This window comes from Moschus berezovskii, chromosome 3, assembly GCF_049115385.1.
Source record: "Moschus berezovskii isolate FMDL1 chromosome 3, NW_MosBer_1.0, whole genome shotgun sequence".
Taxonomy (NCBI): domain Eukaryota; kingdom Metazoa; phylum Chordata; class Mammalia; order Artiodactyla; family Moschidae; genus Moschus; species Moschus berezovskii.
Window position 1 is genome coordinate 28,970,494 of NC_142462.1, and position 17,741 is coordinate 28,988,234.

At 36.9% G+C, this 17,741-nt stretch overlaps 1 protein-coding gene across 1 annotated transcript in view; it reads right to left on the reverse strand.

Annotated features, from left to right (window-relative positions):
• Positions 1-211: 211 nt before the first annotated feature.
• DGKB (diacylglycerol kinase beta) overlaps positions 212-17,741 on the reverse strand; it is an 898,781-nt gene continuing 881,251 nt past the window's right edge. The window contains exon 26 of the mRNA XM_088833532.1: positions 212-1,120. Coding sequence (XP_088689658.1) covers positions 1,013-1,120 — 108 coding nt within the window. The 3' untranslated portion in view covers positions 212-1,012. The remainder of the gene's footprint in view (positions 1,121-17,741) is intronic.

Sequence of the window (17,741 nt, forward strand, 5' to 3'; positions counted from 1 at the left end):
CAAGAAATTAGCTATTGAGCTTTGATTGTGTTGCATGGCTTACTGTCTGTGAAAGGAAATTTTTAATTATAATTAATGGGTAATTCCCTCTCTTCCAGAGTTTTAGCCATCACAAAATTAATCATTAGAACCATAAATTTTCTTCATGATGCTTAATTAATTATGCATAACCCATTTCTCTCAAGCATCTTTTTCTGAATCTTTGGTGGGAAATACAGTTAGGCACATAGCTTCAAACATCTATTTGGTTACTGTTGTGATTAAGAATTTTCTTCTAGATTCACATGCAGAAGGGAATAAGGCTTGCCATATTAACACACTTTACTGCCAAGTAACATGATTTCACTTATGTGTAGAATTAAAAACAAAACTAAACAGAATAAAACCACTTCCTACTTCTCAGCACAAGAAAACTTTACACCTGATATTTTATTAATAAATTCCACTCAGAAGCATCAAGAAGTCAAAGAAAAACTATTTAGATACAGCAAATAGACAACTATTTAATAAAATCTTTCAATTAAAAGTTGCTCCTCAAGTCATAGGTCAAAGATCATTGATATGCTGTTTGATTCTAAAAGGGAAAAGTATAGCAATCTGCAATTATGATCACTGAAGCATTATTAAGTAGTGCTTATTAATAACTGGAATCACATTTTCTGTGATATTTCCTCTTTTTGTTGTTATTGTACAGATTTTCTTACAGGTTAGTACATGGAAATTTGCGAAGGAATGGATGGGAGACACAAAAATCTATGGGAATGCATGCAACAAAAATATGCAGTATCACTTCATGTAAACTTCCACTTTCTTCATGCAAAGATGCCTATAAAAACTGAAACAATAAATTTCCTATTAGCTGAATTTTACATTAACTCAGTCACAAAAACTGTCAAACCAATTCCATGATTTTACATGAGCAGGAGACTTGAAGTTGTTCAAAGATTTCCAGCATAAGTGTTCCATGGCCCAATTATGCTAATTACAGTGCCAACAATGGAATGATACAGGTTTATTCCTTGCTTCGGTTTCTGGTTCTTTTGACGAGGGAGCAGAACAACCCAGTTTTGGGAGGAGGGCCCATCAGCATTGGGGCTTGGTTCTTGTGTATAATTTTTATCTAGGGAAAAAAAGAGAGAAAGAGGAGGGAGTGATCCCTGGGTACAATAAGAATTTCTGAGAATCTCTGTTAAGGTTAATCACATTGCCTGTGTTACTGAAACAGCACAAGCGTAAAATGTAGTTTCAGAGTTTATTATTGCAAAAATATTTTTAAGGAAGATAAGGTATGCATTTAAACTGTATACCAATGCTCAGGGTGCTAACAAGAAACCAAACTTAACTGAAATTACATTTAAGTATCATACTACGTCTAACCTCACTTGTATTAAACCCCCAAATTCCTCATTCATGCCACATGATTATCCAGTATAATTTATTGACCATTAGTTAGGTATTATTTATTTAAGACAGGAAAGGATGCACCATTATAGTACTTAGAATCTCAATTATAGCCCCACATCAAGATGTACTTGGTACCAAAGCAAGCCTTATTTACCCTGTTAATCAGATTGTTTCTCTCTTTCAACACGAACTGCAAGCCTTAATTTCAAAACAATCATTAAGAATGAAAGTCAAAAGCTAACGTGCATAAAAGGTCAGAAATGATGAACTAGCTTTCTAATTTGTTAATTAATTGGTAATAGAATAGAATCAAATATTGAAAAGCCTGCTTAAAACATTCTGAGAGACTGTTCTAAAGCTCTTCTTTTTGATTTCTTTGAAATAAAACTACGAATCACCTTAAATGAGACAACCTTAAAGTAGATTATGTCTGTAATTTTCTCTAATTCAAGTCTAAATTAGAGAAGACATTTTATGAATATATGCTATGCTCAAAGCTAATTGAAAGCAATTATCAAAGTGGCATTTTGTCCGTGACTTTAAGATACATTGTAAGATAATAAATGATTCTCATTATGTAATAAAAAGGTCACATCATGCCTTTGGGCTAGTGACGCTAAGAGTTTTTCAAAAGCAATCTGAGACATTTTCTTTAGAGAACTGCGACTAATATAAGAACCATCGCTTATTAAATATCAGTTGTCACCTGCACAGCACTCGCATCAGAGATGAGTATTTCTTTCAAAAAGAAACACCACCTCATTACAAGCTGCAAAAATATATCTCTTAAAGTGCATAGCTGACATTTTCAAGTTAAAATGAATATCCTTCACTTGTCATTCACTAATAGCAATGAAAAAAAAAAGGATGTCACGTGGACTGGATCATTAAAATTGACACTGAGGCTGTTGGGAAATAGAGCTCTTTCTAGACAGTCTAGAAAGACAGAAGTATGTCAAAAATCAGGATAAATGAGCAACTTTATTTAACTCCGTTGGAATCAGGTTATTCTGGGAAGATTCAGTGTTCTTTGTACTATAAAAATAAATTGCACCTGTAAAAGGCCACCAGGCTAAACCAGCCTCAAACTCTCTGGATATCTGATTTCATTTGATTTTACTTTTGTTATCTTATTAATTGAGAAATCAATAGCCAGATACTTAAGATGTCAGAATGCACCTATCTATGTAGATTGAAAAAAGATCTCAGCCAGATTTTCTCTCCTAATAATTCACAGATTTTTATACTCCTCTAGAGTATCTAAAATATCATCATTCATTCATTTCATAAAATGTATTGAGCCCCTACTATGTTTCAGACACTGTACCAGGATCCTTTAACAAATAGACAAAGCACAATCTCTACTCCCAATAAATTCTAGTCAAGTAAGAAACAGAAATTTAACAAGTATGTTCAATAGTGTTATAGATGCTGAAGTATGAGGCTAATCAGAAAGGTACTATTTTTTAATGCTGAATATAAAAATGAATCTTTTCATACAAAATGTCCTTTAAAAATGAATATGTGAGGATGCACTTAACACATGCTACTTATACAGTAATCTTAGTTTCAAACAGAATATAAGAAGCCATGGTAAGAAAGTAAAGATTTCTGATTCACGTTATTGGACTAAATCCTTTAGAAGGTATGTTACTATTAGGGTCTTTTGGAAAAGAATATCATTATTGCCAAACTATTATTGTTGTAGGAAAAGAAGTATATCATGCTAGTCACTTACAAAAGATTATATCAATTTATGACAAAGTAGAATCAAAATACCACAACTTATTGTGTATGAGATTTTGTTTGCCTTCTGTATTAATATTTTTAGGTTATTTAGATTTTATTTCATCATGGCTATCTTTTTATTAACAATCTCTTTTAAAAGAAATCACATGTTACTATTCCTTTGAAAAAGAGCACAATATCTCACTAAGTGCTCTTAACACAGTAGGACCCTTAATCCATGCTACTGACTACTTTGAAGTTCTAGTTCTAGTTTCTAAGCTGGATAATAGCCAGTCTTATTTTTAAAATTATCTATCCTCTGTCCTCTTAGTTGTTTAAGCCCTTGTATGGTCACACACAACTCTTTCACATTATTTCTGTAAAAACTGAAATCTATGTCTTTTTGTCCATTCTTTATAAAAATGAGGAACAACTGGCTGTTTTCCTCTCAGGGAGATACCATGGAAGAAAGTTGCACTCATGAGATGTCAATTATGTATTCAGGCCCTTTGCATACATTGCCTCATCGAATATTTTTGAATATTTGAGCAGAAGCAAACTCTACTCCATTGAGGATGAGAATAATACCAGTCCAGTACCAGGTGAGCTGCCGGTTTTATAATCACAGAAAGTCCAGGTGTAGGCTTCAGAAAGCTGTAGGGACTAAAGTGTTACTTATGTTCAGACGGTTCGTGTTGGGGGACCCTGGCTAAGGGTGTCTCAATAGGCATGCAATAATGACTCAGATGCCTGTTCCAACTCCATGCCCTTATATTTTTATTACTATTTTTTAGAACCTGTTATCCATGAGGAAAACAATACTGAGAAAGGAGTAACACATTAGAATAGATTAAAACATTAGAATAGATTAAATCTCTGCTGTCTGAAAACATACACCAAACATTAGGATCTCTTTGAGTGCTTCTGTTTTTTTAAGAGTTGGGTAGTTACTTCTTAGTTGTTTCTGAATACATTAATATTTATTGAGCCCCAACTATGAGCAAGGGAAGTTTGCAACTTGACTGTTTTGTTTGGAGGGAATCTGAGCTTATAACTGAGAGAGGACTGTAGGCAATCCTAAGCAATGGTGACGGGGCTCCTCGGACCTGGAATGGCCGTATAAAGGGAAAGTGTGAAATGTTAGTCTCTCTGTCATGTCTGACTATTTGTGACCCCATGGACTGTATCCCCTCAGGTGTTTCTGTCCATGGAGTTCTCTAGGCAAGAATACTAGAGTGGGTACCCATTCCCTTCTCTAGATGAAGGTAGAAGAGCATTGCTAAGATAAGTATTGTCAGAATTAGAATGGTTTCGTATAATTTCTTCATTTCTACTTAGCTATTCCTTTAGAAAGCAACAAGCATGAAAATCTCATGACTCTTTCTACTTCCACCTTCCTATGTCAAATTAAGATTGAGCACCTCTAAAACTAGAAACATGAAAATAGTTGGTTTCAGTTTTCTAAGTATTCAATATGAAACAAAAATGCACATATAGAAACCAGATGAAGGATTACAAGGCACAGTTTTCTTGTCTGTATAGAACTGTCAGGGTTATATAGTATGATAGGTGGCCCCATCTTATAATTGTAATATTCACAATAATAATGACAAGATTTGACTCAGCATGTGCAGACTCTTACGCTAAGTGCTTTACACATGATATTCAGATGCTACCTGTCTTATCCTTCTCTTTGAGTTGCTCTTGACAAAAGTCTACTCTCATAAAAGTATTATTATCAAAGTACATAAAATTGAAAACCTATGTCCTTAAAGGGATAGAGGAGAGGTTTATACCTTACAGTACATGGTGAACAGTGTCTAGTTCACTAGCTATTTGTGTTCTCTCCAAAGACTTTGTTTTGTGGTTGTTCAGTTGCTTAGTCGTGTCTGACTCTGCTACGTGGATTGTAGCACACCAGGCTTCCCTATACTTCACTGTCTCCCAGAGTTTGCTAAAATTCATGTCCATTGAGTCAGTGATGCCATCCAACCATCTCATCCTCTGTTGCCCCCTTCTCCTTTTGCCCTCAATCTTTCCCAGCATCAGGGTCTTTTCCAACGAATCGATACTTCCCATCAGGTGACCAAAATACTGGAGCTTCAGCTTTCGCATCTCTCTTTGCAATGAATATTCAGGATTGAGTTCCTTTAGGATTGACTGGTTTGATCTTTTTGCTGTTCAATGGATTCTCAAGAGTGTTCTCCAGCACCACAGTTCAAAAGCATCAATTTTTCAGTGCTCGGCCTTCTTTTTGGTTCAACTCTCACATTCATACATGACTACTGGGAAAACCATAGTTTTGACTATACAGACCTTTGTCAGCAATGTGAGGTCTCTACTTTTTAATACCCTGTCTAGGATAGTCATAGCTTTTCTTCCAAGGAGCTAGTGTCTTTTAATTTCATGGTTGCAGTCACCATCTGCAGTGATGTTGGAGACCAAGAAAATAAAGTCTGTCACTATTTTCATTGTTTCCCCATCTATTTGCCATGATATGATGGGACCGGATGACATGATCTTCGTTTTTTGATTGCTCAGTTTTAAGCCATCATTTTCACTTTTCTCTTTCATCTTCATCAAGAGACTCTTTAGTTCCTCTTTATGCCATTAGGGTAGTGTTATCTGCATATCTGAGGTTATTGATATTTCTCCTGGTCATCTTGATACTAGCTTATGCTTCATACAGCCCAGCAGTTCACATGATGTACTCTGCATGGAATTTAAATAAGCAGGGTGACAATGTACAGTTTTGACATACTCCTTTCCCCATTTGGAACCAGTGCATTGTTCCATGTCTCCTTTTAATGGTTGCTTCTTGACCTGCATACAGATTTCTCAGGAGGCAGGTAAGATAGTCTGGTATTCCCTTCTCTTTAAGAATTTACAACAGTATGTTGTGGTCCACACATTCAAAGGCTTTAGTGTATTCAATGAAGCAGAAGTAGATGTTTTTCTGGAATTCCCTTGCTTTTTCTATGATTCAACAGATGTTGGCAATTTGATCTCTGGTTCCTTTGCCTTTTCTAAATCCAGCTTGTGTATCTGGAATTTCTCAGTTCACATACTGCTGAAGTCTAGCTTGACGGATTTTGAGCATTATCATGTGAAATTAAGCATGTGAAATGAGTGCCATTGTGTGGCAGTTTGAACATTCATGGGCATTTCCCTTCTTTGGGGTTGGAATGAAAACCGACCTCTTCCAGTTCTGTGGCCACTGCTGAGTTTTTCAAATTTAGCTGACTTTGCTGCTGCTGCTGCTGCTGCTAAGTCACTTCAGTTGTGTCCGACTCTGTGTGACCCCACAGACGGCAGCCTACCAGGCTGCCCCATCCCTGGGATTCTCCAGGCAAGAACACTGGAGTGGGTTGCCATTTCCTTCTCCAATGTGTGAAAGCGAAAAGTGAAAGTGAAGTCGCTCAGTCATGTCCGACCCTTAGCGACCCCATGGACTGCAGCCTACCAGGCTCCTCCATCCATGGGATCTTCTAGGCAAGAGTACTTTAGTTCAGCTAAAACTGAGGAAGAGAGAAAGGTCTTCCTGGATTCATCCTCCAGGCATTATTTGGCCCAGCTCATTGATATTTTCTTTCCCAGCTCCTTGTTTTTCAGTTTTGAGTATTCCAACTTAGTCTTTGTGGTGAAGAGTATTATTTTTCTTCCTCATGTTATAGGAACACCATGCTTAACACACAGTCTCTGTATGCCACATCCACCAAACCAAGTACTTATCAGAGCATCCTAATAAGATTAGAATGAATACGGATCTATTCTATCTTCAAGGAATTCTCATACCTAATACCAAAAGAATATTTTTTAATAACTTTTCTTATATAATATCTAAATGTACCCTCCCAACAGCCCGAAGGAGGAAGGTGTCTACACCCTTATTTTATAGTACAGGACAAACACTTAGGTTCTGTAACCTGAAATGCCCCACTCAAGCTGGTTAATGCAAGGGCTGGGCTTGAAAGCTGATTCTCAAATCCTCCAAGCACTCCTTGTTGATTCCCACTTCTGTATCTTTGTGCCAAGTAGTGCTCTCGAGAACCTTCCAGCAAACTTTGATCCCTGTCCTGCCCAGATCAAATCACACTTTATTTTGAAATTTCAAAGCACAATGACATTAAGAAGATTCTAAATGCCCTCTGAAGCTGAAGCTCCAATACTTTGGCCACTTGATGTGAAGGGCTGATTCACTGGAAAAGACTCTGATTCTAGGAATGATTGAAGGCAGAAGGAGAAGAGGGTGACAGAGGATGAGACAGTTGGATGGCATCACCAAATCAATGGACATGAGTTTGAGCAAACTCTGGGAGATAGTGAAGGACAGGGAAGCCTGGCATGCTACAGTCCATGGGATCACAAAGAGTCAGACATGAGTTAGAGACCAAACAGCAACAATCAACAACAAACAAATGCCCTTTGAGAGGAAAAACGGGTCACTTACAGAAACATGAAAATCAGCATGAAAAGAAGCATGGCATCAGGTTTCTCAAAAACATTAATGGTAGAATAAAACAGAGAAATGCCTTTAAACCTCAGAGGAAAAGTTAATTCTATCTTAGATTTTTCTATGTGGTTGATGTATTGATTAAATGCAAGGGTACAATGAATATATTTTCAGTCATAGAAAGATCTAGAGAGCTTGCCCTTTATATGCCCTTTAAAACATATTTGAGGGTGTTCTCCAGCGAAACTGATGTATGAGCTAAGACAGAGATTCAAAAAACAGAGGATCAAATGGACAACACCAAGCACTGGTGAGGGCGTGGAGCAACTAGAACTCCCATATATAGGTACTGGGAGGGCAAAATGGTACTTTGGAAGACAGTTTGGAGGTTTCCTCCATATGATTTAGTGTTTGCACTCATGGAATTTATACAAAAAAGTTGGAAACTTACGTCTACAGAAAAACCTGTACACAAATGTTTACAGCAGCTTTTTTTATAATTGCCAAAACTTGGAAACAACCAAGAGGCCCTTCAGTAGGTGAATGGATAAATAAATTGTGGTACATCAATCAAGACAAAGGAATACTGTGTGTGTGCATGCTAAGCTGCTTCAGTTGTGTTCGACTTTGTGCGACCCTATTAACTGTAGCCCACCGGGGTCCTCTGTCCCTGGGATTCTCCAGGAAAGAATACTGGAGTGGGTTGCTGTGCCATCCTCCAGCAGATTTTCATGACCCAGGGATCAAATCCATGTCTCTTATGACTCCTGCATTGGCAGGCAGGTTCTTTATCACTAGCACCACCTGGGAAGCCCAAAGGAATATTATTCAGTGCTAAAAAGAAATGAGCTATCTAGCCATGAATGCATATGGAGGCAAACTTAAATGCACATTATTAAGTGAATGAAATCAATCTGAGAACGCTATATCCAGTAAGATTCCAATTATATGACACTCTGGAGAAGGCAAAACTATGGGGACAGTGAAAAGGTCAGTGGGCCAGGGGTTATGGGAGAGAGGGATGAATAAACGAAGCACAGAGAATTTTCATGACAGTGACATTCCTTATGATGTTAGGCATATTATTATTATAAAGACCTTATACACTTGTCCAAGCCCATGTAATGATCAACATCGAGTGGACCCAGTGCAAATTATGGACTTTGAGTGAACACAATGTGTCTATGGAAGTTTACCGATTCTAACAAAAGTACCGTTTGTGGGGGTAATTCTGTCAGTGGGGAGGCCATGCATGTGTGTGGGGTGAGAGCTATGTGGGAAATCTCTATACTTTACCCTTAGTTTTACTGTGAACCTCAAAGTGCTCTAAAATATAAGCTTATTAAAACAACAATGGCAACAAACAGAGGATCCAACTGAGACCCTGATCTGCAAGAAACTCAGGAAGAAACCTGCAGGGAAGGACTTCTGCTATATAAAGAAGGGAGTGGGGATAATAGATTAATTGATATGGTGCAGTGTTTAAGAAATGAGAAGCATTATAATGATGGCTTTACAAAGAAAGGAAAAGGACATCCCTGGTGGTCCAGTGGTTAGGACACTGCCCTTCCACTGCAGAAGGCACAGGTTTGATCCCTGGTAGGGGAACTAAGACCCTGTGTGCCATACAGCATGGTCAAAAAAAAAAAAACAAAGAAAGGAAAAGAGATGTTAAAAGCTCTGTAGAAAAGAAAATGTAATTGTGTGTCAGTACTTGGTTCTACAGCTTTTTTTTTAAATAGGTCAATATTTTGACATTTATTTAAATTATTTTGTAATTGGTTTTATTGGAGCACAGCCACACCCATCCACATATATGCTCTCTGTGGCTACCTTTGAGTCACAATATAGTTTGTGTAGTTTCAACAGAAACTGCATGGCTCACAAAACCTAGAATATCCAGAATAGGTCTGCCACTTCCTAGACTAGCTGATCACTGGGCTCTCTTCTGGTTTTGATATTTGCAGACTATGTTTTCAGTTGTTTCAATTAGTCATTTTTGATGCAAGATTGGCCCTAGCTTTTGAGAATATTTTTTATGCTTTGTAGACATTGTATTCGGAGAAGGCAATGGCGAGCCACTCCAGTACTCTTGCCTAGAAAATCCCATGGATGGAGGAGCCTGGTAGGCTGCAGTCCGTGGGGTCGCTAGGGGTCGGACACGACTGAGCGACTTCACTTTCTCTTTTCACTTTCACACATTGGAGAGGGAAATGGCAGCCCACTCCAGTGTTCTTGCCTGGAGAATCCCGGGGACGGGGGACCCTGGTGGGCTTCTGTCTATGGGGTCACACAGAGTCGGACACGACTGAAGTGACGCAGCAGCAGCAGCAGCAGCAGACATTGTATTTCATATTATGTTTTTTCTTAATTTTTTATTAGAAAACTGAAAATTACAATGTGTTTATATCACTCACTGAGTACATGGCATTTAAAAACAACATCAATACAGAAAGATAACAAAAATACAAAGTCTTAAAACCTACGGGATATGGAAAACATCCACTGAGGCCTTAAAAGTAGCAGACTTTACATATAAAGGAAAAGCAATGAGTCTACAAGTATACAGCCAGTTTAAGAAGTGAGTAAGATAAACAGAATAATCATAAAGAAAAGACACCTAATAATAGTTGATGACATTTTCATAATCTCATTCAATGTTTTATATGATTTAAATATTCTTTTTTCAGAAGCAGAATAGAATACTGGTTAAAAAATTAGACTGACAGGATCCCCACTTCCTATATGAAGACTTTGGCAAATGACTAATTCATTTTCCTTATCTGTACCATAGAGACTTCAAGATAGTGCCTATTTCATTGGTTGCGTATAAGGACTAAATGAATCAATGCACACAAAATGCTTAGAACATTACCTGGCACATAAAAACCACCCAGCAGATATTAACTATTAGTAAGATTTAAATGGAGTAATGTTACAAACCACTTCTGTAAAGCATAAACTAAGCAGAATATACATAAAACTATTAAATAAACAAAGAAACAAAAAACCCCAAAACTATGGCAAAGCAGGTTGTTCAAGTGAAAAAAGTGTTAATCACTCAGTCGTGTCTCATTGTCACCCCATGAATTGCAGCCTGCCAGGCTCCTCTGTCCATTTGATTCTCCAGGCAAGAATACTGGAGTGGGTTGCCATGCCCTTCTCTAGGGCACCTTCCCGACACAGGGATCGAACACTGATCTCCTGCACTGTAGGCAGATTTACTGTCTGAGCCACTGGGGAAGCCTCAGATTGTTTACAGACATGCAATAAAAATCAGAAGAGACAGCCAAAGAATCAAAGAATGGATCTGGTGACCCAAATGATGGGACAGAAGCTAGTCATTTTTCTTGAAAGTCCATACATTCTGTTCTTTTTAATGCGTACATATAATTTTGGTACGTGTGTTTAACAATTAAAAAAAAAACTATTTTTCTCTAGTGTTTTGGTTCTCCAAATGTGGTCCACAAACCAGGAACACTGACAGCGTTGTGAGAAATGCAGTCTCCTAGCCCCACCCCAACCCTGAATCATATTCACTTTATAATAAGATTCCCATGTAATTCACACACGCATTCACCTTTGAGAAGCCTTGGTCTATTTGTCACTTGCTTCTCTTTCTAAGGGGGTAAAACCAGTAGGAATCTGTTGACTGACAATAAATGAATGACCAGCACCTTCTTACACTCATCCCCCAAACATGTTGCTGAAAGCCAATGGAAACATATGTAGCAGTAGGATGTGATACACACTGCTATGGGGATGTTCTCAGAGTGCAATGGGAGCACAAAATAATGTCCGTAAAGGGCTAGATGGTAAACACCTTAGGCTCTGTGGTCTATGAAGTTTCTATAACAACTCAACTCCGCTGTTGTGCACAAAATAGCCACAGATTAAATGTAAACAAATGGATGTGACTATATTCTAGTCAAACTTTATGTACGAAAACTAAAATCTGCATTTCATATACTTTTAACATTATGAACTATTACTATTCTTTTGAATTTTTCAACCATTTAAAAATATAAAAAAATATTCTTAACTCTTTGACTATGCAAAAACAGGTGACTGTGCAGATCTGGCCCAAAGATTAAACTTGCTGACCCTTGATGCAATTACAGTCAAATAATGAACATTAATTTAAAATTATGACTTAATGGGTCAATATCTAAAAGGCTGCTTGACAGGTGACTCAAAGAATCCAGTTGCCAATGCAAGAGACATGGGTTCAATCCCTGGGTCAGGAAGATCCCCTGGAGAAAGAAATCGTAACCCACTCCAGTATTCTTACCTGGGAAATTCTATGGACATAGAAACCTGGTGGGCTACAGTCCACAGGGTCACAGTCAGACAGGACTTAGAGACTAAATAACAACAAGCTAAAAGATGAATAAAAGTGGAAATAGTCTCATATGGCATCTCTTTGCTATACTGAGTGCCACCATTCAGAATTTATTCTGTGAAAATTCTGAATTAGAATATATACTAGCTTTCCCAATTTTAGTAACAGATCAACTGATCAAATTTGGCTTCAATGTTTAATCTCTTTATTGCTTTGCACCAGGGTGGGCTTAATAATATTGTGCTTCTTAGAAAGTATCTCAGAAGGTAGGATTTTCCTTTTTAAATATTCCCCCTGCATTTAGCCAAAATTTTCTTTTCCTGATTCATCTCTTTAAGAATTTATTATCACTGGATTTATTCAGCTACCTTAAAAATGAATGGGGTTTTCAGAGCAAAATAAATGCCATAAAATATCTGCAGAGAGAGCTTAATTTAGCAATTATCTGGAACATTAAAAGTTACCTAGCTTGATTCTGGAATAAGAGTGTCTCTTTCCAATAATGGAAACCATTTTGAATTCATGCGTGTAGCTGAGCCATATGACAGTGGGAATAAAGAGCATGCTAAATTTTTCAGGTCCATAACTGCCAAAAAGCAAAGCAATGAAACATAACAATTTTCTAAAATCCCTGTGCCAGCTTCTTTATGATTCCAGCCATTATTTTCTGGAATGATAGTAATTTCCAAGTTTAATGTCAAAGTCTTTGATCTAACATCAAACTCAAAAAAATCACTGTGGAGATTTACAATAAAATCTCTAAAAGAATGGGCTTGAGAGGTTTACTTGCTGATTAAATTCACAGGAATTTTAAATAGGTATGGCAATAAGAAAAGAGAAACTTTCTCCTGAAAGTGATGGGCTATTTGTCCACACAGCAGAGGAAATATTCATACCTGGGTTTGAAATCTCTTTTAAGGTATAAATTTGGTTTTCATTTTATTTCATCATTATAAGCTGGTAGCCAGGAAGGTCAATGACATTTAAAAAAATGTTTTTATAATTTTCATGTCTTTGCAGAAAAATGATATCACAACTTAACCTAGAAACTATTTTTCTTTTTCAAGGGTCTCTCCAAATATTTGATCATATGGGAAAAAAGCAAAAATTTTTAAAAAGAACAAAACAATAAAAAATTTCTCCTTGACTGCAACTGGAGAATATTAACAATATTCACAATTTGTGATTCTACTTTTCATGAATAATATTTTATATATCCTCTTTTATGTGGTCTTTTCACATAGCAAATTGTCACATGGATAAAGCAATGTACAGGCATACCTCCTTTCACTGTACTTCATTTTTATGTGCTTTGCAAATATTAGGCATTTTTTTATACAAACTGAAAACTTGTGACAGCCCTACATCAAGCAAGTCTGTGCACACAATTCACACAATTTTCCCAATAGTCTTCATTCATTTCATGTATCTGTGTCACATTTTGGCAACTATCATACTGTTTCTAACTTTCTCATTATTATTCTATTTGTTGTGATGATCTGTGCTTGGTAATCTTTGATGTTATTATTGTAATTGTTGTAGGGCATCATGAACTATACCCATATAAGATGGCAAACTTAATAGATAAATTTTGTGTGTTTTAAAAGCTCCAGTGACTGGACATTCCCCCGTCTCTCTCCCACTTTTCAGGCCTCTCTATTCCCTGAGCATTAAAATATTGAAATTTGGCCAAATAATAACCCTACAATGGCCTCAAAATGTTCAAATGAAAGGGAGAGTCATACATCTCTCACTTTAAATCAAATTCTAGAAATGATTAAGATGAGTGAGGAAGGCATGTCAAAAGCTGAGTCAAGCCCAAAGCTAGGCCTCTTGTGTCAAACAGCTAAGTTGTGATTGCAAAGCAAAAGTTCTTGAAGGAAACCAAAAGTGCTACTCCCGTCAACACAAGAATGATAAGAATGCAAAACAGCCTTATTGTTGAGATGGAGAAAGTTTCAGTGGTTTGATAGAAGGCTGAACCAGCCATAACATTCCCTTTAGGCCAAAGTCTGATAAAGAGCAAGGCCCTAACTTTATGGAGGCTGAGGCAGATGAGGAAGCTTTAGGAGAAAAGTTTGAAGCTAATGGAGCTTAGTTCAGGAGGCTTAATGAAAGAAGTCATTTCCATTACAAAACAGTACGAGGTAAAGCAGCAAGTGCTGATGTAGAAGCTACAGCAAACTATCCAGAAGATCTAGCTAAGAATTAATTAAGGCGGCAACATTAAACAATAGATTTTCAATGCAGATAAAACACCCTTATATGGGAAGAAGATGTCAGCTGCTGCTGCTGCAAAGTCACTTCAGTCGTGTCTGACCCTGTGTGACACCATAGACGGAAGCCCACCAGGCTCCCCCGTCCCTGGGATTCTCCAGGCAAGAACACTGGAGTGGGTTGCCATTTCCTTCTCCAATGCGTGAAAGTGAAAAGTGAAAGTGAAGTCGCTCAGTCGTGTCCGACCCTTAGCGATCCCAGGGACTGCAGCCTACCAGGCTGCTCCATCCATGGGATTTTCTATGCAAGAGTACTGGAGTGGCTTGCCATTGCCTTCTCCGAAGATGTCAGCTAGAGAAGTGAAAATGTTAGTAGCTCAGTTGTCTCCAACTCTTTGCAACCCCATGGACTGTAGTCCACCAAGACCCATGGGATTTCCCAGGCAAGAATACTGGAGTGGGTTGCCATTCCCTTCTCCAGGGGATCTTCCCAACCCAGGGATTGAATCCAGGTCTCCTGAATTACAAGCAGATTAGCACTGAGCCACCAGGGGTCAGTACTCATAGCTAGAGAGAAGTCAATGCTCGGCTTCAAAACTTTAAAGGGACAGGCTGACTCTCTTGTTAGGGACTAACTCAGGTGGTGATATTTTAAGTTGAAGCCAGTGTTCATTTACCATTCTGAAAATCCTAGGATGCTTAAGAATTATGCTGAATCTACTCTGCCTGTGCTCTATAAATGAGAGAACAAAGCCTAAATGACAGCATATCTGATAAGATGGTTTATGAATATTTTAAGCCTAATGTTGAGATGGACTGCTCAGAAAAAAAGATTCCTTTCAAAATATCATTGCCAATGCACCTGGTCATTGAAGAGCTCTGATGGAGATATACAATGAGATTGATGTTGTTTTCATGCCTGCTAACACAATATCCACTCTACAGTCCATGGATCAAGAATTAATTTTGACTTTCAAGTCTTATTAATTAAGAAACACATTTTTTGTTAGGTTATAGCTGTCACACATAGTGATTCCTCTGATGGATCTAGGTGAACTAAACAGAAAACCTTCTGGGAAGGATTTACCATTCTAGACATCATTAAGAACATTCTTGATTCATGGGAAGAGGTCAAAATATCAACACTGCAGGAGTCTGAAAGAAGTTGGTCCAACCCTCATATATGACTTTAAGGCGTTCAAGACATCAGTGGAGGAAGTAACTATAGATGTGGTGAAAATAACAAAAGAACAAGAATTAGAAGTGGAACCTGAAGATATGACTGAATTGCTGTAATCTCATGATAAAAATTCCACACATGAGGAGGTGCTTCTTGTGGATGGGCAAAAAAAGTAGTTTCTTGAGATGGAATCTACTCCTGGTGGATACTGTGTAAAGAGTGTTGAAATGACAACAAAGAGCACAGAAGATGACATAAATTTAGTTGATAAAGCAGTGGCAGGGTTTGAGAGGACTGACCCCGGTTTTGAAACAAGTTCTCTTTTATTTAAAATGCTGTCAAACAGCACTGATGCTACAGAGGAACTGACTGGGGAAAGGCAGACTCGATGCAGCAAACTTCATTGTTGTCTTATTTTAAGAAACTGCTGCAACCACCCAATCTTCAGCAATCACCACCCTTATCAGTTAGCAGATGTCAACACCCAGGTAAGACCCTCCTCTAGCAAAAAGATTATGACTCACTGAAGGATCAAATGTAAGTTGTGTTCTTTTTATTTAATTTAGGTTTACACTTTCTAGTTTAGAAAAGTGTTATCATATACTTAATATACCACAGTACACAGTGAACATAACATACAAGCACTAGGAAACCAAAAAAAAAAACTTCATGTGACTTCCTGTATTATTTGCTTTATTGTAGTAGTATGGAACTAAACCTGCAGTATCTCCTAGGTATGTCTGTAATATGTTAAAATCCTCTCTTTTTAACAAATCTCCTCAAATAAGATATGTGCAACTGTGTTCTGACTATTCAAGGAAATAAAAACAATAAATGATTAAATTTTATTCAGTGTATTTTATTGTTTTTAATTAAAAATTTTATTTGAAATTAGTAACCCATCTTGGGACTATTTCTATGAAATACTGTGCTCTGTTCATGGATAAGGTCTACTCTTGAAAACTTTTAGCAATACTGTATGTTAAATTTTGAGGAAAAGTTTAGAATATGTTAGCTGTATTTTCTAATTTTTAATGCATGAAATCAGAAGAAATGAAGAACTAGATAAAGTCTTTCACAAGGGAGAAAGATCAGGTTCAGGCCTAATGAATCCATAGTTTGTATCCAAAAAAGAGACCTCTGACTACTCTGGAAAGAAAAATATCAAACTTATCTATTGGTATAACAATGCCCATCAATTGAAAGACTTAGTAACTTGACCCATTCTATAGAAATATATTTAATTTTGAACCAGATTTAAATATAAATATCTACTGGTCCTTTAGAAAACTAGTGACAAAATTCTGTTGAGTGCATATAATTTCATCACTTTTAGCATGTTCAACAGTCCCAGATCACATCAATAAAAATGCATAACGTATTATATACATATATATTTCTTATCTCAATTTCTGCCCTTTCATGTCTTTGGACATTGTGTCCACTTTGGGTTTGGAGTTCCTATCCAAGAACATATCTATGAAAGACACTATTATCTTCGAGCTAAGCAGAAATGAACTTTTCTAAATTGAAACGGTGTAGATTAATTCAGGCTTCAAAATGAAAAATAAAAGAACAATGTAGGTTTATTTCACAATATTTAAATAGAATGTATCAGGATGCTCGGGGCTGGTATGCGGGGATGACCCAGAGGGAGGATAAGGGGAGGAGGGAGGTGGGAGGGGGGTTCGGGAGGGGGAACTCATGTACACCCAGGGCGGATTCATGTCAATGTCTGGCAAAACCAACCAATATAATATTGTAAAATAATTAGCCTCCAATAAAAATAAAAAAAAATTTAAAAAATAACTATAAAAATGTGCAAGTTTAACTGTAAACATTTGGGATAATTTTTAAAATACAATGAAGTAAGAAAATGTTTAAAATATTTGTAATGTTTAAAATATTTAAACATGTTTAAATATGTTTAAAATATTTTTGTGAAAAATGCAAGCAAATCTAATCAGTTTGGCATCAATTAAGCTCTAACAATGTACTTCAGTATCTCTCCTAAGTAGAGCGATCTGTTTTCCCTTCACCCAGGTCGATTTGTGCACATTATGGTGTCATCATAATTTTAAAACATACTGAGAAAATGACAGAGCTGCAAAATTAAAATAAATGATTAATGGTAGTTTTTTCATGTTTTGTACTAATAGGTATTACTGAGACTTTAAATTAATAGAGCTGTCAGGCTCACGGATGTTACAGATCCAGCAATGAACAAAATGGAAATTATATATTCCACAGACACCTAAAGATGACACTTTGGAATATTTTAAATTTTAATTAGTAGGTGCAATTGTTTTGTTCCCTGTAACTACCTCAAATTAATTGGAAATTAGTCACGACCAATCTTTTTTTTTCTTTAAACAATCTAAGATGAAGAGGTTGGTGCTCTACACCTTAACATCTTTG